Source organism: Phoxinus phoxinus, assembly GCF_949152265.1.
Source record: "Phoxinus phoxinus genome assembly, chromosome: 1".
Classification (NCBI taxonomy): Eukaryota; Metazoa; Chordata; class Actinopteri; order Cypriniformes; family Leuciscidae; genus Phoxinus; species Phoxinus phoxinus.
Genome location: NC_136876.1, coordinates 30,864,578 through 30,888,678, shown reverse-complemented (window position 1 = coordinate 30,888,678; position 24,101 = coordinate 30,864,578). Strand labels below are relative to the sequence as shown.

General features: G+C 37.9%; 1 protein-coding gene across 2 annotated transcripts; it reads right to left on the bottom strand.

The window, feature by feature from the left end:
• Positions 1 to 8,570: 8,570 nt before the first annotated feature.
• rbbp6 (retinoblastoma binding protein 6) lies at positions 8,571 to 23,326 on the bottom strand. 2 transcript variants are annotated; one of them, XM_079625521.1, is made up of 17 exons: positions 22,283 to 23,326; positions 21,703 to 21,802; positions 20,676 to 20,709; positions 17,870 to 17,911; positions 16,606 to 16,694; positions 16,432 to 16,528; positions 16,131 to 16,273; positions 15,809 to 15,981; positions 15,628 to 15,731; positions 15,174 to 15,532; positions 14,995 to 15,070; positions 14,656 to 14,716; positions 14,519 to 14,573; positions 14,064 to 14,432; positions 12,720 to 12,842; positions 10,751 to 12,625; positions 8,571 to 10,664 (listed from the first exon to the last, which is right to left on the bottom strand). In XM_079625521.1, the coding sequence occupies exons 1-17, from the start codon at positions 22,446 to 22,448 to the stop codon at positions 9,197 to 9,199; spliced, it is 5,334 nt and encodes a 1,777-aa protein (XP_079481647.1). In that variant the 5' UTR covers positions 22,449 to 23,326; the 3' UTR covers positions 8,571 to 9,196. The 2 variants fall into 2 exon arrangements, with proteins under 2 accessions (XP_079481647.1, XP_079481648.1); XM_079625522.1 differs by having other exon boundaries at positions 16,131 to 16,270.
• Between the last annotated feature and the right edge of the window lie 775 nt (positions 23,327 to 24,101).

Genomic DNA, 24,101 nt, shown 5'->3' with positions numbered 1-24,101 from the left:
ACCAATCACTGAAGACCAGACACAACAATTAAGTGTCACCATTAGCTTAAACAAGACAGATCTGCATATGCTTCATTTTAATGAGGTAGACTTGGCATGGAGCCTGGACACGGTACCAAACGAGACTCAAAAGAGGGTGAAAGACCTGGATCAGAGCTAAAAAATACATACATACATACATAAAAATTATTTTTGGAAGTCACTGTACTAAACCGTCATGAATAAAGTCAAATTTTTCGTGACAATCACAGTCATATTTATTTTTACTAATACAGAATCATTATTCCTGTGGCTGCATGTACCAGGGCAGTGAACCTCTGGCAAAGCCACAAAAATGGAATATGCAACTATGTCACCACATATTGCCAAATCCTGGACAACGTTCGAACAGAAACACGTCAACTACACCATTTGGCAGACGGGCAAAGTTGCCCTGTATTCTTCCTTGCTTCTCACACCATATGATTTGTACTAATTCTATTTATACTACTATTGTATGTAAAAAGAGTGACAGGCCCATAGTCTTCTTTTCCTCTGAATGTGTAAGTATGCATGTATGCATGGAGGATTTGCCCTTACCTGGCACGCAGCAGAAAGGATTCCCAGAGCGCAGTGTATGCCAGCAGGTTTTAGCAGATTATAGCACACTCAGCACACCGAAAGCGGTGCCAGACATGGCGGCAGGGAAAGACTGGTGGAAACTAGAAGCAACAGCACGAGGGGGCAAACCCTCTCATCAGGACACACACAGGACATAATGCTGGTGCCAACCAACAACACTGTGCCAGCTCACCAAAGGAATGCTCTTTATTCAGCTCAATACAAACTGATGCATTTTTTTGTTATCATGTTTACTTTGTTTCATCTAACAATATAAATGGGTTAATGACATGACATGCATATTTTGTGAGCAAAATAATTTGATAAACTCATGATATATTACTTTATTCTATAAAACCAATTTAATTTGAATTCCTTTTTGGTACATTTAAATAATGCATATTATTTTATGTTTTGTTATCCTAAACCCCCAAAATGTCAGGTGGTGCATCTGTCCGAACAAATGAACCGACGATTAATAATAATAATAATAATATATATATAAATATATATATATATATATTTTTAAATATAAATTTAGGTTTGAAACCTTTCGTGTAAAAGCATTTTATAAATATAATCATTGAAAAACTTTTGTCCAGCAATTTGTATATTCTCAAATGTCAGGGTGGCACAACTGCAATCATGGCTCCTTTATTATGAATGGACAATGTAGTAGCAGTAAACATGATAATGCATCATCCAGAGGACCTCAACTGATCATTGTGGAAGAGAGAAACGATTTGTAGATTTCTCTCAAATACTGGTAAAAAACAGCTCATTTCAAGTATGGGTTTGGGTATATTGGTACACTTTCCATGTCAGGTTCCATACAAGACACTTTTGCATGTTGAAATTCTTAAAGAAATACATTTTTTGATCTACAACTGACCTGAGAAGAGAGCATCAGGGAAGAATTAATAATAAATGGTAAATGGACTGCATTTATATCTATAGCGCTTTAACAGACCCATGGGCACCAAAGCGCTTTACATATTGCCTAACATTCACCCATTCATTCACTCATTCATACACCGAATACAATATAATTACCTCAATATGACTGCTGGCTTGTTTGTTGTCAATATGTGAAGCACATGTGAAGTTTGTTTCTGAAATGGGGCTTACAATAAAGCAAAGGCCTTTCCCCCTTTATATTTACCTTCTGATGAAAGCAATGTGACTAACAATTTGCATTTTGGGATGAGGATTTTAACAAACCTTAAATCCTTAACTCGCTCTCCACAGAAGAAGACGCTTCAATGTGCCTTCATGTTACTAACTGGAATGCTGCACCTTTTTTTCAGGGCTGAATAACCTTGTGCGCCCTCTTGTGGTGAAAAAACATACACAAATATGAGGCGATCTTTTTCAAAAATGTTCGTCATCTAGCCCAGTAGTATATTCCTGCACAACCGGAGGCTGCAGTTTTAGGACCCCAGTTTTAGGACCGCAGTTTTAGGACCCTAGTTTTTTGTGACAGCGCCACCTACCGAACTGGGTGATATAGCGGTGGCTGCTGTTTCAGGACCGCAGTTCTAGGATCCAGGTGGTTTAGTTTGTACATCAAGATCCACCTTGATCCTAAGTCTCAATAGAAAAAAAATATATATTTTAACAAATAAGATTATGGAATAGAATAGCTCCTGCAGCAGGTGGATTAGAGCAAGTAGCATCAAGCTACACGACACAATTTAAAAGATTAATATTAAACTTTTACTTAAAGCTCACTTTAAACCACCATCGAGTATAGGATATTTGTACCATATTCCGGTCGCGGTTTAAAATGGTTTTAAGTCATAAAAAGATGTTGAAATATGGTATAATAAAGCAATTTATATGCAGCTAATGGCTACACCTTGCTTGGCAATACTGTAAACATTCTTAATTCATATGAAAATACCCAAAATTGCACGAAAATCACACACAAACCACATATACTCGAAATCGTGCATTTATTAGCTTCTTGTTTCAGGTGAAGAGATGTGTCTTAGCTTTGTTATCACGGAAAACAGGACCGCGTCATGCAGAAGGGCAGGATTGAGATGATTGACAGCTGTACAGCGAATGAGACTTGCGTACATTACTGACGCAAATCAGGAAGAGGAGACCTATATCTCTCTGTGTTCGCTGTTTGAGTTTTATCATAAACACTATAGAGTCTTAAATCTTTCTGATGATGCTCAGTTTGTCCAGATAAAATAAGTAAGAGTGTGATGTTTTAACGAGTAATGAATGTTGAACAATCTGTTGTGATCAACAATGTGATCTTTTATCTTTGCCGCGAAAGGGGTTAAATTTGTGTTTTTGGTAATCCAGTTCTGTAGGTGGCGCTGTCACAATAAACTAGGGTCCTAAAACTGCGGTCCTAAAACTGGGGTCCTGAAACTGCAGCCACTCCCGTTGTGCAGGAATACCCTTCTCCATCTAGCTGGAAAAGCCTTTACTGGACAAACCTTATACAAACAATAAGTCTATTTAACAGTAGGCCTATACAGAAATAGCCATTTCAGGTCAAAATAGCCTAGCCTAGCCTACTATGGAAATTGAATAATGTAGGAAGCCTAATCAAAATACTGCATAGTCTTCAATTAATTAATTCAATATAGCCCATAATTAATTCATTATTTATTTATTTATTTTTTTATTTATTATACGCATCATATGTTATTAGATGATATATTCGTGCACACCATTATTTTATTTATTTATTTTCTTTGCCCACATATGATATAGGCCTATCTTTAAGGGGTGGTTGATTATGATTTCACTTTTTTTACTTTAGTTAGTGTGTAATGTTGCTGTTTGAGCATAACCAACATCTGCAAAGTTAAAACGCTCAAAGTTCAAAGCAAAGGGAGTTAATTTCTTTTAAAGAAAATGCTTTTTAAGGACTACAATGGCTGGTTGGGACTACACAACATTCCTCCTGGGTTAGTGACATCACAAACCTTAAAATGTACCTAAACCCCGCCCCCGGGAACGCGATTAATAGATTTTCATGACAGAATATGCTAATCAATGACTTGAAGACAACTACACATAAGCTACATAAATTCATCAACTTACCATTCAGAAATGTTGTCTACATGTTGTCACTTCTTCTTTAGTCTCCATCTTTGTCTTGAACATAAAAGGCTAAAAGTTTTTGACACTTTCAGTGCATGTCTGTGTGAGGTAATCGAAGCTGCTAAGAACAAGCTGTTGAAGCTCCACCCTCTGTGCTGGGAGCAGCAGCTCATTTGCATTTAAAGGGACACACAAAATCTGTGGGGTATTTTGAGCTTCACATACACACTCTGGGGACATCAAATACTTTTTTTTACATCTTGTGAAAAGGGCATTATATACCACCCCTTTAAATCAAAATAACTTTACGGACACGTATGCTTCCTCACTCCTTCAAGGTGGCTAACTTTGATCTCTGGCTGGAGGACGGATTAACGAGGAGGCATCAATTTAAGAATTGAGAAGCACCCCAAATGATGCTCACTGCAGAGACAAATGACATCCAACTTCCCCTCCCTGGACATAATGGGTGGACCTTGGCCTAGTTCAACTCTTCTTCTTGTCCAAATACCCACACTTGCGGTCTTGGCCACTTGAGAGCGCTTGCACACGACAGGAAGTAAGTGTGCAAGTCTGTGCCCTTAATAATGCACAAACCCCCTTTCGAATCTCAAATACTGCTTCGGAGCGGTTTGTGATTCAAAAATTTGTGTCTCCTGTTAGTTACATAGCAACTACTGTAGAAGTTTATTTTAAAATGCAAAGTATTGAATATATAATAAATAAAAGGTCTGTTAACACTTGCATATTTTGTAAGACTATAAGTGTGTCCCATCAAGTAATCAAAAGTTCTACACACACTTGCAGTCTTTATGCCTACTTGAACACTTGGATCAAATAGAGGAAATACATAATGCAAGTAGACAAGTGGTCAAGTACAAAGACAGCAAGTGTGGGTATTTGGGCAAGGCATTCCTCGGTCTACCTAATGGGTGGAGCTTGTTGACCTAACCAGGTTTAGGGATAGGCAGAGCCATTATTGGCTGTGGAGATAGGATTAGGGTGTGGCTGGTACCACTCAACACGTCCAGACTCAGAGAGGGATAGCCGGACTCCCCTGCCTGTAATGTGTACGGTCCTGTGGGCTTTTTGTTTTTTCCTGCAGGGTTCCAGCATTATCCCTGCACAGAGAACTACAATCCTCCTGGATTATTGAAGGCTATTTTTTATTTTTTATAAAGGAATGGGCATATAAGATGTCTGCCGTCCTCAAGTGGCTGTCAGAGGAAACGCAACACTTTCAGATCAAGGGTATTTTTCTTAAATATCAGGTTGAGGTAGGCCTATGTCTGTTTTATCTGTTAGATAATAACATTTTGGTAATATAATTTTCTCTGGGCAAAACAATGGTTTAATATTTTATGATACTTTTCATATATATTTTTTTTTTAAATAATTATTTTAGAGTATATTTAAATGTTTGAATTCTTTGCTAAACCAGTTCATTGCTGGTGGTATAAGTGATATTAGTGGGAGAGACGTTCTTCTTCCAGAGAACATCTGGGGTCTATACCATGAAGCCGGTTTAGGTGGCTATCAGGTATGTTTCAGTTTAGTTCGTGCCAGTCCTCGGTTTTAGGCACCATGAAAGTGCCTTGGATTTTCGCCATAGTAATTTACTCTCCATGGCTAACCTGCTCTGGTATAGGTTATGGTCTGGGTAAGAGAGAGATATCAAACTGAAACTGAACCAATACGCTGTGAGCAAAGTGACACATCTCTGATGCAGTAAATGTAACTACATAGTTAAAGATTTTTAAAGACAAAATCATAGCAATGATGAATTATTATAATTATTTTATGATATTATTTAAATAATTTGTATACCCTTAATCCATTACACATGAGCAATTGTGTAGTTAAACAACTAGAACACCAATTCCAGAAAAGTTGCGACATTGTGTAAAACGCAATAAAATCAAGAATTCTGTGATTTACTTCTCTTGAACTTTTATTTAACTGACAAAAGTTCAAAGAAAAAAAGAAAACATTTTCACTTGGCAAATCAATTGTATTTTGTAAACAAATTTTGATTCTGATGGCTGCAACACACTCCAAAAAAGTTGGGACAGAGGCAAAATAACAGTGAAACGAATATCTGTTTTGAAACTGAGTGTATCGTGATTGTGTAAAAGGAGCATCCATGTCTTTGCAAGCAAAGATGGGTCGTGGCTCGACACGTTGTGGCTAATTTCATGAGAGAATTGTCAAACAATTAAATATCACATTTCCCAGTGCAAAATTGAAAAGTATATAGGTCTTTCACCATACTACATAATATTTTGAATAGATTCAGAGAATCCAGAGAAATCATGAAAAGTCAGAAAACCTCTGTTGAATGAACGTGACCTTTTTTTTTTTTTTTACCTTTATTTAACCAGGAAAAAGTCCCATTGAGTTACAATAACTCTTCTCCCAGGGAGTCCTGGCCAAGATAGGCGGCCAAAAAAAATTGCAAAATAAAAAAAAAGAAACAGGACAAAACATGTCATACTACACAACAAATATCTATATATAGACTATACATATACAAACAAAACATTTTGTTTAAATTAAGTAAATACAAACATATAATTTACAAAGGGTACCTAGTTTAAAAACAATTACACCGTTCAGTCAAAGTTGACTTTAAAAGGTTTCTAAAAATATGAATAGATTCTAAATTTAAGGTGTTTTGGAGTTCATTCCAGAGATTTGGTGCATATGATGAAAAAGCTTTTTTACCAAATTCTGTTTTTGTTGATGGAATAATTAATAATAATTTTTTTTGACGACCTTGTTCTGTAAACACTGTTTTGGTAAGTAAGTAAATTTGAAATGTAAATGGGTAATTTCCCCATTAATGCTTTGGCAATAAAAATCAATAGATGGAATTTTCTTTTGAGAGAAAGGGAGGGCCATTTTACAGTTTCATACAGAGTGCAGTGGTGAGTTCTAGCTGTTGCATCGGTAATGAAACGTAAGGCAGAATGATATAATACATCTAATTTTTTTTAATAAAACTGAGGTAGAGTGCATATAAATTGAATCACCATAATCCAAAACTGTTAAGAATGAACTCTGCACTAACCTTTTCCTTGCTGAATAAGGAAAACACCTCTTTAATCTAAAATAAAAACCTAACTTAGGTCTGAGTTTTTTTAAAAGGCTCTCAATATGGACCCCAAAAGACAATTTATCATCAATCCAAATACCTAGGTATTTGTAAGTAGTCACTCTCTCTCTTGTCACATTGAAGTCACAATGTGACTGAAGTAAGAAGTCACATTGGCTCTTCACTACTGATGCCACACTTTTATGAGCATACACCTCATGAACTCAGGATCAAAGCCTGAATTGACAGAGAAAGTTGATGATCAGCATCAAAGCCTGATTGGGTTGGTTTGGCCAACTCAAAACTAATCCCGTAACCCTGAGTTTGTTCAACTACCATTGTGGTACGGGCAGCTGATTGGACAAAAAACCTGCTTAGTGCAGGATGAGGTACGTATCAACACTTAAGTCTGGTTTGATCAGAGAAAGACTGTCCATTTTTAATGCATATACCAAATGCAATTTTGTTTAAACAAAAATCCCAGTTTGACTACATGTAGTTTAAACCACACCATTACACCATGACCCTCTCCAGCATTAGTGTATTCAACCCATTTCTAAGGCTACTCTTTGACATTCAAGATAAACATTTTAATGAATAATTTCAGTAAACAGTTTAAAAAGTATTGCCATAAACACTAATTGAAATGCCTGTTGTGTTTACAATTATCACATAGGATATCAGATGGGTGTAATTTCATTGAGTAGTTAAAATCCCCCAAAATGTAATAGTTGATACTGGTGTACATACAATAAATAATTGTTACACTTCATTTTAAGGTGTCCTTGCAGTGTAATTATACATTTAAGTACAGAGTAATGTATACTGTTAATATAGAGGATGATTTTGCAATTAAACTGCCTTGATTAATGCTTGATTTGCTTTGTAGTGATGTAACTTAAATAGTAATAATGCTTTTGCTAAGATAGATGTATGTAACCCTGTTAGTGATGTTGAACAAGATATGTATTATGTGATTTCACTATTATTAAGAAAAATTACTTACTTGCATGAAATGTATGTGTTGACTGATTTAGAGTAGAAAGTACTTATGTATTAGAAATAGTTTTATGATTAATGAAAATGTACTAGATAAAGTATATATTGCAGACGACTAAGAGAAGAAAGCAGAGGAAGAGGAGTCGGAGGCGCCGTGAAAGAATACGGCGTAAAAAGCTAAGAGCCATGTCTAACCAGTTGGCAGAACTCCACTTGATGATGTCAGGAGAGGGTCTGGAATCTACATTCCGAAGCCTGCATATAAAAGGCTGAGAGAGACACTGAAGGCTTTGGAGACTGAATAGCGCAGTGTCCCTCGACGCCTGTATAACCAGCTGATTGTTGAAACTTATTATTATTGTAACCTAACTTTAACTTTGATATAACGCTTGTTAACTTTAATAAAACTTATATTATTGGCAAGATATTGTCTGATTAATATTTTAAGGACCTTAAGCAAGAACTGACCACAGGGAAGTCTGCTGAACTAATTGTAAGTATTTTGAATGCTTATGGTATTGTCCAGATTCGACTTTCCTTACCTACCTGAGAATAATGAAAAAATAGGTAAAAGGTGTAAAGTATATTTGAGACACCATAAAACAATACATAGGATTATGAATAAGATTTGGTCTAGGGTTGGTTGCATGCATAATTTACGGTTTACTTCTACATTAAGTATGTAACAATGTAAAATAAAGTGTTACCAATAACTATTTAAAAAGACAATTAGAAATAGTCTGTGGTTTCTTAGAAATCTTCATTACCAAAACAAGAAAATAAACAAGATGAGAGACCATATATATTTGCTGAAAAAATTTATTACCCTCAGAACATTTACAATTCCATTTCAGCAGATAATTTAAATTACTGTTGTGAAGGTGAAGTCAAATAAAATGAAAGAGTAGAGGAAATATTCACAGTGCAAAAACATACAATTTGTAAATCAGTGTGGCCCAATGCCTGGATGACACTCTCCTGTTACCTCTGTAACAATATTATCATACTGTTATAATGATATGTTTCTATCCAACTTAAACATACAAGAGATGAGGTACAAAAGGGCTTTTGCAACTCTGCAAATTTTTGCAAAACTGCAATCACATTCACATTTCTAAAGTGCTTCCTCTACAATGGCCTTAATTCAAAACCATGATTTAATGAGAATCTGCAACAATTTTAAATGAGAACAAAAATATTCATGAAAATTCAGAACCCAAATAACCTTTATAATTCAAGTAGCTATTCTCTTGCATTGGTGGGAGAGGTTAGCATGGTCAGACACACACAAAAAAGCATGTTGTTAACCAGTGAGAATTAGCAAATAGAGTGAAAGATGAACCAGTACTTAAACTTTTCTGCAGAACAATATTTTTTTTTCCAATGCTTCTTAAAGATGAGTAAATTAAATCAATGGTTAAACCTATAAATTAATTAAACAGATACTTTTGCCTTATGTTCATCTCTTTCACTTTCATCTTTTTCCTTGTCATCTTTGTCTTTGTCCTTGCTCTTTTTGGACTTTTTTTTCTTATGTTTGTGTTTCTGTCCTTTGAGCTCTGATTCAGACTCATTACTTGTATGTTTCTTATGCTTTTTGTGTTTTTTGTGCTTCTTGTGTTTTTTCTTTTCCTTCTTCTCCTTTTTGTCCTTTTTCTTTTTTTTGCTGTCCTGACTGCCCGGAGAGCTGGGGCTGCTGCTGGGTCCATGGCTTCCAGAGGGGCTTGGACTCTGGCTGCCACTGCTGTCCCGCTCTCGTCCTCTCTGCTCCATTTTGCTCTCAGTGTCCGAAGTCTCGCTGTCACTTTCGCTGTAGTCAGGGACAAACGCAGCCTCGTCGGTTTCCCGTGCTAAATCTGATGACAGTCTTGTGGAGCGCGCCGATGGGATTTTGACGTGGTCGCCATGTACACCACCTTTCTCTGCATCAGACCTAGGCTCTGGAGTCAAAGCTCTATGAGGAGTCCTGTGCTCCCGGTCCTTTATAGGACGCACATCAGAATGCCTAGAACCCTGGCTCTCCTTACTGCATGGCCAGTGTCCTTTGTGATCCTCTGGGCCAGTTCGTTTTGGGTCTGGGGCATTTTGCGATGAGGCTCTCTTATTTCTGCTTGGACTTGGACTCCTATTCGACTCCGGTGGTGCTTCAAGTGTTTTTCTCCCAGAGTCTGTGTGCAAGTCCTTTACCCTTGAGGGCGATACTCTCCTCCTGATTGGACTTTTCTCATCTTTTGATCTTGTGCCCAAGAGGTCTCTTGCATCATCTCTATGCTCTGGTTTCCTACTGGCAAGGCCTGTTGTTGCCTCTCTACCTACTGGCTTTCTAGAGGTATCAGGCCTGTCAGCTTGCCTGTCTTTGGATGACTGGGAAGAAGAGCTCCGTTCACTGCCATGGTCACTGCCTTTCTCCTGCGCATGTTCTCTCTCCTGATTAGGTACACTAGGTTTCTTTTTATCAGTTATCTCACGATCTGCAGTGCTGCAGCGGTCTCTTTCTTTCCCTCTGTCCCTTTCTCGCTCTCTGTCTTTGTCAGAATCTTTCTCCTTATCACATGATGTGGGGTCCTTGGCAGGTTTGACATCTCCCTCTTTGGAGGCAGTAGGAGCTTTGTCAGCATGGGGAGAGTCCTTGTCAGTTGATTTTGCAGCAGTGTTCTCCCCCAAAGGAGCAGAGCTGGGTGTGTTGGTGCCGTCTTTTTTAGTTGCAACCTTAGAATCATCGTCCTCAGATTCATAGTCCTCCTTTTCCCACTTGGAACGGGGCACCTGTATCATGACGATTTCGTCCTCAGCAGGGGTGGAGCTGTCATTGGTGTATTCCTCCAGGGTCTTTATCACAGTCTTCTTTAGGTCAAGCTTCTCCTCATGCTTTTTGATGGGGCTTCCTCCTGTGGAGCTGGTGCTGCCAAAGACAACAAATATGAATAAATAGATGGTAAAGAAAATAAGAGTTGTCAAGTTAATTATTCATATTTAAATTTCTCTCACCTGGTGTAATCAACCAATAAGGATCCAGACCCATCAGAAACATGCACCTTCCTTCTCAATTTTCCTCTAGACTTGTCCGTCCTGCCCTTTCCTGTGGCATGAGCAGAGTCCTCAGCTGAAACTGGCCGATCAATGCTAGATATTCTCTTGCCAATTTCCCTGTTGATTTTAATCTTTCTTACAGGCTCAGGCTTAATATCCATCAGAGACGGAATAGCTACTTTCTCCTTCTCAACTGGCCTTTCACTCTCCAGTCTGGGTTTAGGTTTTGGAGAGCTTTTGGCCATGTCAACTTCCATTTTTGCTATTTTTACCGGAGGGACATCCAGGTCTTTCCTAGATGGCTTGTCATCTTTCCGTTTCTTTTTATCCTGTTTGGCATCTTCTCTTGATGTTTTGGTGTGCATCTTCTCCTCAGTTTTCACAGGCTTCTCTGGCTCTTTTTTGGGGACTTTCCCATCTTTGTCAGATAATTTGTCTTGCTTTGGATGGTCTTTCACCAATTCCTTCCTGCTTTTGAGCTCATCTTTGATGGGCTTCAGCTCCTGGTGGTGTTTAATGGGTCTAGACTGCATCAACTTGCGTGGGAGCATGAGTTTGGACTCTGAAGACTGAGGTTTACTTATTTCAGATTTGTGGGATGGTTCGTCTTTGACTCTCTTAATGGCTGGTTCAGTGGGAGCCCCCTTCTCTCGCGGTGCATCCGATTCCTTCTCTCTAACAGGTTTTGACGTCTTTCCTGATGCTTCCTTCTGCCCACTGCTTTCAGACCTTCGTTTACCTTTGTCAGATTTGCTTTTAGTCCTCTCTTTCTTCTCCTTTTCAGGGGTACTCTTGTAGGGCACTGCAGCACTATCCATGGGCTCATCCCTGACAGGTGTGGCATCATCACGGCTTGAATTAATCAGCATGGAGTCCCCTTTACGATCATCTTTCCTGGAATCATCCATTGAGTCAGAGTGGCTGAAGAGATCACCATCGTCTCTCTTCTTTTTACGATGTTTCTTATGTTTCAGAGACTTGGGGTCTGTAGCGGTGCTGCCACTTGGTTCTCTGTCCTTTCCAGATTTCGAAGACTCTTTGTTAAGACCTCTCCCCGATCCAGTAGTGTTGACATGAAGGTGTCCATACTTTTCAGCACACTTTTCTTGGTATGTCATGGCAACTCTGCCTCTTGGAGGAACACTGTGGCTCTGAGGTGGTGGCGGGTAATCCTCCCGGCGTCCCCTGCCGTAGGGGGAGTTTTCTCTTGGTCGGGGAGGAGCAAAACGCTCAGGAGTAAAGGGTTCTCTGCTGCCCGGACCGCGGCCCCTCATTTGACCACTTGGTGGGTTGTCATAACTCTTAAGATATTTGTCGTACCACTCCCTGTATTCTCTTTCCCACTCTCTGTATCGCTCTCTCTCATAGGGGTCACTCTGGTCTACGTTTCGACCATAATAAGCCTTAGCATCATAAGGAGGGAGCTCTCTATACCTCCCTGTGTATTTGCGCTCACCCTCATTTTGAGAAGGGGGAGGGAGTTTCTTGCTGGGACTGTGATTTCTATACATTGGAGATCTGGAGCGAGAACGATAGATTCCACTTCCCATCCCACTCATCTCCCGACCCCTATACGATGGAGATCTACTGTGGGAGCGATGGTATGTAGGAGTGCGTGACCTGGATCGATAGCTACGGCTTCGACCTCGGCCCCTACGGGAGTACGGTGAGCGAGAGAAGGAGCGCGAGCGGGAACGAGAGCGTGAGCGGGATCTTGACCGAGACCGGGATGGTGATCGAGAGTAGGAGCGTGGTGATCTGGACCGAGAGCGAGATTTTGAATAGGAATATGATGAGCCACTGTAGGAGGAACCCCTGTATGGAGATTTTGATCTGAAAAAGAAAGGTAAATTAGGACAATTTAGTTGATGCCAAATATTTCCCATCAAAAATGACAGCTTGCTGGTGGACCTGTATTTATCCTAACCTAGAGTAGGATCGCCTTCTCTCCTTCTGGATCTTTCTATACTCCAAAAGCTCTTTGGCAAAGTCATTGGTAAACTCTTCAAGTTTAGACGACTTCTCCCTGGTAACGAATCGACATTGGGAACTATTTATCAAAGACAGGAAGGAAATAAAACTTGCAGTTAAAATTTGGTTATTCATTACAACACACACATGATTATTAGAAGTGAGAGGGGAAGAATCCACACAATCCATATTTAATTAAAAGGTAACTCAAAAGACAATAAATAAATCATGATGCTTCAATCAAAATAACAATATAACCATTATCATCTATACGAGGTATGAGCCAAATAACCATTTCAATAAATAAATAAATATAATTGTAATATATATATATATATATATTAGGGGTCTAACAGTTGACAAAATTCACGGTTTGGTTCACTGGTGTCACCGTTCGGTACGTTTTCTATACAGCAAAAAGAAAGAGAAATTTCCTTGATTTTAATAATTTTTTTCTTTAAATTAAAACTAACATCAAAAAATGCTATTTTTTTTTTCTTTGAGCAATGATTGAGCTATACTTGACTCTTCTTAGGAGCATATAAAACAAAAACAGCTCCTTGAAAAAAGAAAATAAATATAATATTGTAGTAGTTAAAAACAAAGGTTTATTTTATTTCAGATTAACATTTGAGGGCAGCAATTTTATTCATAATGTCGAAAAATAAAACCGACGTAACGTTACTTTAAAGCATTGTAGCCGACTGCCAAACTTCCATGGTTTAGTATTACTACAGTAAATCCATGGTGAATGTTGCTGATCTGTGGACACTGGCTAGTTCATTCATGGCACAATGTTTCTTCCTGGTTTCCACGTCAGCGCTGTTTGATCCATTAATTAAAGAGAAATAGGAATGCTTCCCACTAGATCTCGCAGCGATGTTATTACTTTAGAGGTGAATTCAAATGCTTTCTTTACTGGATCTCTTAACGCTGTGTAACAGTGTCACTTGATCAAGCTCGGCTTGCGTTGCATCGGTCCAAACTGATAAACAGTCTGAGAAGCACAAAACAACAAGTAGCGCAGTTTTGTTCCGCTTTCATTACGCTTGCCATTTGATGTTGGGCAATGTTGTGGTCGCACCAGCATCTCTTACATTAGGAGCGCGCTTGCCACAAGCCTACATTTGAAATAACGAAATTTGGTCAGCAGGAAAAACGGTCCGATGAACAGTTCGGTTTGTAATGCGTACCGAACCGAAAGCCTCGTACTGAACGGTTCAATACGAATACGTGTATCGTAACACCCCTAATAAATATATATATATAAATAAATACATAATGTTAGAACTCTACATACTCTTCTTTAAGTCTACGCTGCTGGCGGTAAAACTCCTCCTTGGATAGAAAAGGTGCTGCTGGCATAGAAGAGATAGGGTTGGCTATAGGTGGCTGGGCACCAGGAGGCACCCACGGAGCTGTCACAGGTGGGACAGGTGGAAATACAGGTGGTGGAATGTTGAAGGGAGGGGGAGGCTGCTGTCCTGGAGGATACTGTATGGGATACTGCTGAGGAACAACACCAGGAGGCTGAGGCATAGGGTGTGGTGGGGGAGGAAATAGAGCAGGAGGGCCATACACTGGAGGGATAATAGGCGGAAGATTTTGCACTGGTGGAGGCTGTGTTCTTGGTGGTCGCTCACTAGGAGGTCTCCCTCGATTTGTGGACCTGATAGGATAAATAGATCGGAGTCAAGTATTCATCTTTTCTGGATCAAGCTGAAATATTTGAAGATTTTAGTCTTTGATACTTACGGTTCCCACGCAGGACGGTTTCCAGTTGGCCTTGGTCCACTAGTCCTTGGCGGTCCTAAAAAGGGGAACAATTGTAAATATTAAAAACCACCAAGTCAACAAAAAAACAAACCTAGATGGTGCCGCTATTATCTTACCTGGTCTGTGCATGTGGTGCTGAGGCATATTCGGCTTCCCAATCACTGGGACATGGAATCCCTAGGCAAAGAGGGGGCAGGTTAAATCACAGTAATTCTCCCTACTTGGCTTGTCTGCTTTTGCAATACAGAATTCTAATTATATTGTACTGTTTGCAACATTGTAAGTGAATTCTTTTTTTTTATCTGACAAAGAAAAAAATGTTGCATATTGCATATAAAATGTAATTTACTCAATATTTTAGTATTAACGGAAATACTCTTGCTCATGTAATATGGCTCTATTAGTCTATGTCATTCTATTTTATTAGCTAACTTAAAACAGTAAAAAGGTAATACCTTTGGAAAAGATGAAGTTGTCGGGACAGAGGGTTCTGAAGGCGGCACAACAGTAGATGCTGAGACCTCTGGTTCCCTGAAAAACAAAAACCTTTAACAACTGCATAGACATACTCGAGGCCGGTACATAATTTTTTACACAACCAGTGGATCCTCTGAAGTGCTAGAAAATTATTTACTTAGATGAAGGAGGGTCGTCCTGCTTAGCAGAGTGCTGAGGAGAGTTCACCACAGGGCTATAGTTTGATGCTGCAGGTGCAGTGCTGCTGTGTACAGTAGAGCTGCTAGAAGAAGGTGGGGTACTGGAGGGCTGATGAGTGATAACAGGAGATAAAGGGGCAGCAGGTGTACTTTGGGGAGGGCTGCTATCAGCTGTTGAGCTCGGAACATTGGGCATAAGAGGGTCCTGCTGGCGTGAGGTTGCCAGTCTCAGAGGTGGCCGCTGGGCAGAAGCCTGTGTTTGGGCTCCTTGTGTAACAACTGCAGCTTTTCGAATCCTCTTGGTATATCCGGTTTCATTCCTAAAATTATTCACTGCCTGGGGTTGGAAAGAAAAAGTTGTGTTAATGTTCTACTATTAAGTTAGAAGCAAAAACACAGGAGTTTAACAATGATTAAGATAGGACTCCTTACTTGGCGCAAGAATTTGTTCGCGATCAAAGCATCAGGAGATACATCTGATTGTTTGCAGGTTGGGCAAACATGTTCGTCAGACTCCAGCAAACATGTTCGAATACCTGCGGTCAAGAGACTGTAAGCTTTCAAAAGTCAAAAACACTTCACCTTTCAGACATTTGTTTGTACAGACACTTACACTCATCACAGTAGCTATTTCCACAGCAGGGGATAACCACAGCATCTGTCATTAGATCCTTGCAGATCAAACACAGCAGCTCATCAGGTACAGGATCTTCTTCCTCTGAAGATGAAGATTGATTTTGGGGCAAGAATGGGGGCTTCTCTTTTTTCCCAATGGCATAGGCCTCACTAAAAGCAAGCGTAATATGATTAATGAATATGGCACGATGAGGCCACTACTCTGATAGTTTGGATAATTGTGGTTTTTCATAATTGTGTCAGAAATATGAAAATTTTCCTTTAACACAATCACTTACAGGAAGGCCAAGTATACTCACGCATCAATAGTAGGAATGGCATATATTCCACTGTTGGTCAACATGACTCCCTTTCTGTTTGGATCATCAACCTCCACCATGAAACTCCGAGGAATTCCTGTGCTTTTCTTTATCCGTTGAGGAGCTTCAAAACTTCGATCCTGCTAACGCATGGTTGATATGCAAGATTAAATTTCTTCTCTGACTAAATGAACATACTATGGCAATAAAAAGCTTAGACACACGATAAGTTATAGTAAGCGTCACCAAGTTAAAATCAATTGTAATGTTAAAACCGCTGTGGTAATGAAAACCCAATTACCCCATTTGTTGGGCAGTTTCGGATATAATGTCCAGTTTTTCCACAACGAAAGCATGTGTAGTTTGGTGGAGGTGGACCAACAAGTTTCTTTGCATAACTAATGAATAGAGATTCATGTTAGAATTGACAGAGCAATTTTACATAAAATGTCAATGTCTTGAATTGCATACTTACTGGATAGGGTCATACTCATGGTTGGACTGAGACATCATTGCTTTTATTTTGTCTTCCTCTGAAGCATTTGTTTCAGCAAGATTGGCTGTCTGTTTAACAGGTAATAATGTTTTCACATATAAAATCAATGTTGGAATGGTCAATCGAGCCCAGAGATTTACTGAAACCTTGTCCTGTAAGAAGCGGCTTCTTGCCTCTATCAGTGCGTGATGTTTAAAAATTCTAAAACGTAAATTGAGTACCACCTCAATATCCCGTTGTATATTAACCATAGCAATAGCATAAACAAAGTTCGTAAAAAGACAATTGACAACTCATCCAAGACTTAATACCAACTACACACATGCATTGCCCATTGTTTTGAGTTTTTTTCCTCCATTTATTTAGTTTTATTGGAATGTATCTTGAGGATGTGTCAGATGAACAGAAGATTTCACACTAACACACGAAATGCAGTCATAGCATAAGACATGTACCAGTACACAGTACCAAATTACAATGGCATGATCAACCTGACATTCAAATTTGCTGTTGTACCAAAATGGCACTATATTGTAAAGTATTTTGACATAAGAATAAAGACAATTAACCATTATCCATAAGAGCAAATGCTGCTGGTGTTTTTAAAGCCCATTATATAGAAATATATCGTTTTTTTGTGCAGACTGCTCATATTACTCTACACAAATAAATCCACAAGTGAATAGCCGAGGGAATTTGAAAAATCCAGAGATTTGATCTTCAATGAAGACCAAAATAAATAAAATAAAAACAGGATTCCAGAGTGCTTAATTTTTCAATTATGAAAAAAAAAAAAATCAACACCTGCAATTAGCGTAATAGGGGCAAGAGGCTTATACAGTATTCCATTCCACACTGATAAAAGGCAGTTGGCTCACTCTTTACAGGACCAGGCTTTCACACAAGTACCACACTCAATTATACAATTATCAAACAATGAGCACATATAATTAATAACTAATTATTAATCTTACAATAAAAATTAATGTCATTTATGATATGCCGCAAAATACAAAATTCTCAATATTCCTGATAAGCAAGTTTCTGACTGATGCAAAACATACAATTTCACAGAGTATTACACAACCAATTTCTCTTAACATTCTAAGCCTATATAAACAAGCTAGATGTGACAAAATATAATAATTGCACACTTGTGCCTACATTATGGCTTGCCAAATCCAAAACACGGAAGTTAGATACAGTAGAACAGTGTATCAAGTAGTTGCAGAGTTTAAAATACCTTCGAAAGCAGGGCCAGTGAAATGGATGAAGAATCATCAATCTGTCATCGGAAAAAAACATTAAAACAAAGAGGGGTTGACCACTATGACAAGGCACAAATCTATCATGCCCAATAGATAGAATTTGGACAAATAAAAGTTTTCCAAGTTAACAATATATAAACACAATTAGTAATATTACAACCAAAACCTAATGGAAAGACATGGAATTTATTTAAAAGCATTTATAAATACAAACACCATAGTTAATGGAACATTACATATTTTATCTTAAATAAGTTCATCACTAGGGTTGTCACGGTACCTAAGTTTTGCAGTTCTCGGTACCATAACAAAAACTGTTGAATCAAGTACTTTAAAATGTTTTGTTCCATTTAGGCTCATCCGTGGATTATCACTGTAAATCATTGCAGTTTCATATTCAATCGTGCATGCAAAAACATCTGTCAATCCAGAAACTTTGCAGTGTACTTGGCAGCAAGAAAACTGAATTTGTATTTAGATTGTGAAGAGCCCTTGATAATCACTAAGACTGTCAATCTCCGAAGCGCAAGCTCACTGAATTCTGCACTCTTGGCGAAAACTTGTATTATAATAAAAAAAGCCTGTCTTAAATATACAATGAATCTCTTATTTACATCGTGTTTACAATTTGCTGGTTATAATGATAGGATTTGTGAGTACGCGGCTCACGTTGAACAAATTCAAGCTTTGTGAGCTTTCAGAGGTGTTAGGCAAATTCTGACTAGCACCTCCAATAGGCTATCGTGTTCACGTGCTCAACAGATATGATTGGCAACAAAACGCTTGTAAAAACACGTTGCAAATAGAAACCTTTGAAGCTCAGAGCACTCAAACGAGTGAGTTTAAAAGTATCAACGGGTACTGAATATACCAGGTACTAGAGAAATGCTGGTACCATCAACATTTTTGTTTGTACCGACTGGTACGTTTGACAACACTAGTCATAACCGATTAATGGATATTTTTGAGCTTTGAATCACTGAACACTGTGAAAAATATATAGCTTCATAGCCATGTTTCACAGACCACTGCAATTACTTGTAATAAGAAAGATGTAACTCGTCAAAAAACCCTATGGAAAGTGAACACACAGGGCCTTAAGAAAGATGTGAGGGAGTTAAACACTGAAGTTTTATTGTACAGTAAGTCATATAGAAAATGCAAAATATTCATATAGAAAATATAACTAATACAACAGGCCATATAGGATATGAAATGTGTATTTAAAACTGTTCACTGGAATTAGGTACTTTTGTAAATAAGTGCCCTACATAAATGTGCCTTGTAGCGGGTCAATTCTTTTATAGCTAGTTTGGGTCTCAACATCACATAAGTACATGGGAGAGAAGCAAACTACAAGTGCTATCACAAATAATTTTTGTTGTTGTTGTTGCATAGTTCATCTGTCACAGTGGCCGGTTGCATAAACCGTTTAGACTAGTTTTAAAATTCATCTAAATTTTCCTTCAAGACTGGTCCTAATTTTTTTAAAAGTCAGTTACATAAAAAGGTAGATTGGTCTTATTGGATTTGAAAAAGTAGGTCAAACCAGTTCTCAAGATACAGTCTTAACCACATAGTGGTTAAGTTTATGCAACTGGCCCAGTAGCTGATTTGCATACATTAGAAAGAAGACATCAAATATGGAAAAAAGTACAAGTCACATGATTCAAATATGAATAAGCAGATTTCTGTGGAGAATTAAAATACAATGTTCAAAAAAGAGGGTGGTGAAAAAAATATCAATTTAGTTAGAATAACCAGACTTTAGCACAAATCGCCATGTCAGAATGACACAAAAACTAGCTGAAACGATCTGTAATTACAAAAGTTGTGCCCAAGAATCACCCTCACTGATACCGACTTTTTACCAACCCCAAATTCTGCAACAATTGGCTCTTAAAATAAAAGTTAAAATTGTATATAAACAAATTAGACTGAATTCACAGATAATTTAGTGTACAGTTTTAACTATAACAGGGAATTTAAATTAAGTTGTACAAGTAAAGGTAATTGGTTTTCCATGAACAAAAATGTAATAATTAAAACTACATAAGAGCCAAGTCGCGTTTGATTATCCTTTGAACGCCAAGAGCCAGTTTCCAAAACACTGAGCCAAGTCAAGAACAAATCGCCTGTAAAAATACATGATTCACCTTGTCAGTTAGTCCAAGGCAAGGCTCATTATGTTTTAGGTGATACACTTTGATAAACTCAGTCTCTCGCACACTCATGCATCCACACAACTAAATCAAACTATTGTGCCTTATAATAGCAATTGAGTAAACATAAGTAGTCAGACACTGAAGCTGTATAATACAAGGTGAAGTTAATAAATAACACAATGTTTTTTATTTATTTAAAAACAAACAAATAAAACAAAAAAACACAGCTTTTTACAGATGTGCCACGTTAAGGACAAACAAATTGAACATTGGCCATGTTCAAGAATTATGTAGATCAATGTGATCTTACACTACACTGTACAACAGAATTCATATTTGTAGAAGACTTATTCAATGTGAAACAGTGTATTAGCATGCGCACAGACTTCTGTACACACTGGATATTGTAGAAGAACATGAAAATCAATGCAACAGCTTTAGCGAATCACACAATATATAAACATTAAGCTCAACACACTTTGTTATCTTCAAACAGGTTTCAAAGACAACATTGAGGAGCATTTAGAATTTTCTTAAATTGTTTTAAGACAAAACAACTGCTGAGGAGTTTGAAAATGTGTGTAATGAGACAAGGAAATGAGGTGTTTTTACATACTGCTTTTGAAGATCCACTTGGTTCAGATCGATCGCTGCAAAAAGAGAAAAAAAAGAGAGAGAAAAAAAGGTTAACTTCCAATTAAAATTACTCAACACTGATGATTCTTTAACATTGACTGCAAGGCCACATTTAAACTGCCTAACTGAAATGAGGTGCATTTCTGAAGTTGGCAATTACGCTAAGGCTAAAAAAAGGATAGGGGTGCATTCAGGTTGATTAGGACATTCTTTCCAACCAAATCATCTTAAACTGATTCAGGGTGATTGGGACACTTTCAGGATAGTTTGGTTACTGACATTCTTCAAAATATCTTTCTTTGTGTTCAGCAGAAGAAATAAATTAATACAGGTTTGAAACAACTTGAGGGTGAGTAAATGATGACAGAATTTTAATTTTAAAGTGAACTATCCCTTTAATGGCTACAGTCAACTGTCTTGTTTCAAAGAGTCTTCAAAATATCTTAGCTTCAGTAAAAAAAAAATAAAAAAAAATACAGGTTTGGAACACATAAGGTGTGAGTAAATTACAGACTTTTTTATTTTGGGGTGAACAAACCCTTTAAAGTATCCCAATCACTCTAAATTCACCCCTATTGGAATTTTTTCAACCTGCCTACAAAAAATAAAGGTAAATATTTTATATTAAGACATTTAAATAATTCTTCCAGGAAACACATAAGTAGTTTGGTAACAGCAGTAGCAATATTCACAATTGCTCTTATTCATACAATGAAAATACACAGTTTGGAGCAGGCTTGACTCCAAATGCCATTGTTTATCCACTGCTTTTATCCAATCACAGCACATTAAGTTGAAAAATGCAGAAATGGAAATAAATTGACAACTTCAGTCCAAGAGAACATTCTTAGCGAGAATGAAAGATTGATTAATATTAGGGCAATTTTAGTTCTGGCTTGAACGGTTGAAACTTAAGGCCCTGCTTTAAGAACATGCTTACAAAACAAGACCATATAAAACACTGCAGATCAGATGGAAAAAGTTAATTAAAGTGTTAGTGTACTTACATGACATATGTTTTGCTTGTCGACTTAAGCCCTCCAATAGGGATTCGTCTAATGATGACAGACGAGTTTTTGGGGATGAGGGCTCCATCATCAGTGTATTCTGTAAGCAAAGGCAAGAACGACAAAGCCATTAATCAACATGTCACATTTTCCATTAATATTTCGAACTTTTATATTTAATGGAGAGGAAATTCAAGCAAACGACGCGTAAACTCGTACGTAAAATACAAAATGGAGTCTTCACTACACAAGTAACGTTATGCGGGCAAAATCAAAGTTTAAATGTAATTAATATTCATAAACAATTATTAAATTAAATATTCATGGACAGTGCATTTCACAAAAGTAATAACTCGACTTAGGCTATAACTAAGACAACGCTTTTGGCAGTCAGGATTTGGCTTAGCTAACGTTAGCATAACGTTAGTTAGCTTTGAGCTTACTAACTTAACTTACAGTAATAAAGACATTCTCTGATAGAAATGTAATATACACGTAGTCTTTCAGGTCACGTAAATATTAGTTTTAGTTTTAAGCAACCTCAAAGATTGTGTGTAAGCAACTCATTTGCCCAGCTTACCTTCTTTAGTTTGAGCGTTGGTGATTTGTAGGTCGCAATCCGCGGCCTTCAGCTTTTCTCGCCCCATGATCTGGCGTTTCAAATCACTGAGCGTGATGTGAAGGCCATCAAAGGTGACCGTATCGTAGTTAAGTTTAGAAGAAAACTTGTAATGGACACAAGACATGTTTAAACAATCCTTGTGGTCAGATACCACCACACACAACCAAACTCAACTACAATTCGCACGATCGCGTGGGCTCTCCCAGCGATCAACCTTACTCAATGTCAGTTTATCAGCTTAACAATTCAAGCATAATAATAGCCATATTTGCTCATCTCAACACTCTCTTTAATCAACAGTCACCACTAAAGAGGTCGTGTGGGTTTTGCCTCAAGTGAATAACTGCGATTTGAAAATATCAAGTGTTCAAAGAGATTGTGATCAAGTGCAACACGCAATCTTAATGACGCAAGTGACTTTTAGTCCACGGAATTCCCCGGCCGAGGCCAGAAATTCTCCTGCGGTTTCTCAAAGTCCCAGGACCATATGGCGGTTAGCCGTGAGCTGTCCGTAAGGTCCAACTCTGACAAAGAAATAAATAGTCCAAACGGTGTCCGTATGGGTGAACGTGTAGAGTCCTGCAAAAATGTCGCCCAAGTGTCCGCGTCAAAGTTCCTCCGAAATGTTTGTTCGGTGTAGTCCAAATCTCAACAAAACACAAACCGACGTAGTTTGAAACAAGGCCTGAAACAATGTGCTAGCAGCTAGTGTGATCAACCTAAAATGGCGTCCATCACACATACAAAAAACAACAAAAGACTAACTTACAGCAAAACCATTACAAAACGCTAAAACAAAATGAGCAGGAAAACCGGTCCTCCTTTTATCAAAATACTGCCGCGGTAATCCAGTCGCCCCGTCGTAAACACTGATGACCACATAGATGTTTAAATCACAGTTTGACCGTGCTGACTACATGCGATTTCGACAACAACTCGACGACTGCACGCATTCGAGGGGTTTCCGCAGAAAACGCAGGGGCAGAGAATAAAGACGTTACTAGGAGGGGCAACGACTACGCATGCGCAGAGACTACAGACCACAGTAGACATTCTCTGGTAATACAATAACAAATAAAAACCTTACACAAATCACAGAAATATTAACTTGTATGTTTTTAAATGTAAAGATCGTTTTCAGGTTGCATTGTTTCAATAAATGCCAGAACATGTTTGTTAGTAGATTTATGCAACATAGAATTTGGGCATAAGTTAATAAATAGTATCAGGCTACATTGCTCTTCCGTTTCTTTACATTGCTCACCAAAGCCAAATAATATATAAAATGTATGAATAAAAAATAATCAGACAAAATTTTGGTAAAAGGTCGAACTCTAGGCTACAGCTGTCTAGTCATGCAGCACTTTATAAAAGTTACACCGCATAACAATCAGTTTACATTTCTTTGGGTAATTATTTGCTTGGAATAATAATTAGCTATAATTATTTATATGTACTAAATAATAACCAAACCTTTTTGCAGTGTAAATTATTTCAGCCCAATTTGTTTTTAATTTATAAGGAGAGGAATTATGATTTATAACCACCAGATGGCAGACTATACAAATTATCGTAGTAGCCCACGTCATACTAGAGATATTGTACTGCTTGTAGCATTAAACAAACATGCACTTTTGTCTATTTTTTTATATGTTCGATCTGAAACCAAAAACGATTTCAAGTATAACACTTATATTTTATTTTAGTTCTTTGTTAATCACAGGCTATAATGTTTAACAGCAATGCATTGGAATAGGCTTCTTAATTTGTGGTCTTT

Excerpts from the sequence above, each read along its gene's own strand:
- rbbp6 (XM_079625521.1), bottom strand. The coding sequence starts at position 22,448 with ATGTCTTGTGTCCATTACAAGTTTTCTTCTAAACTTAACTACGATACG. Across the intron at positions 21,803-22,282 it reads CAACGCTCAAACTAAAGAAG|AATACACTGATGATGGAGCC; the intron begins GTAAGCTGGGCA and ends CTTTGCTTACAG. Across the intron at positions 16,695-17,869 it reads CACTGGCCCTGCTTTCGAAG|ACAGCCAATCTTGCTGAAAC; the intron begins GTATTTTAAACT and ends CCTGTTAAACAG.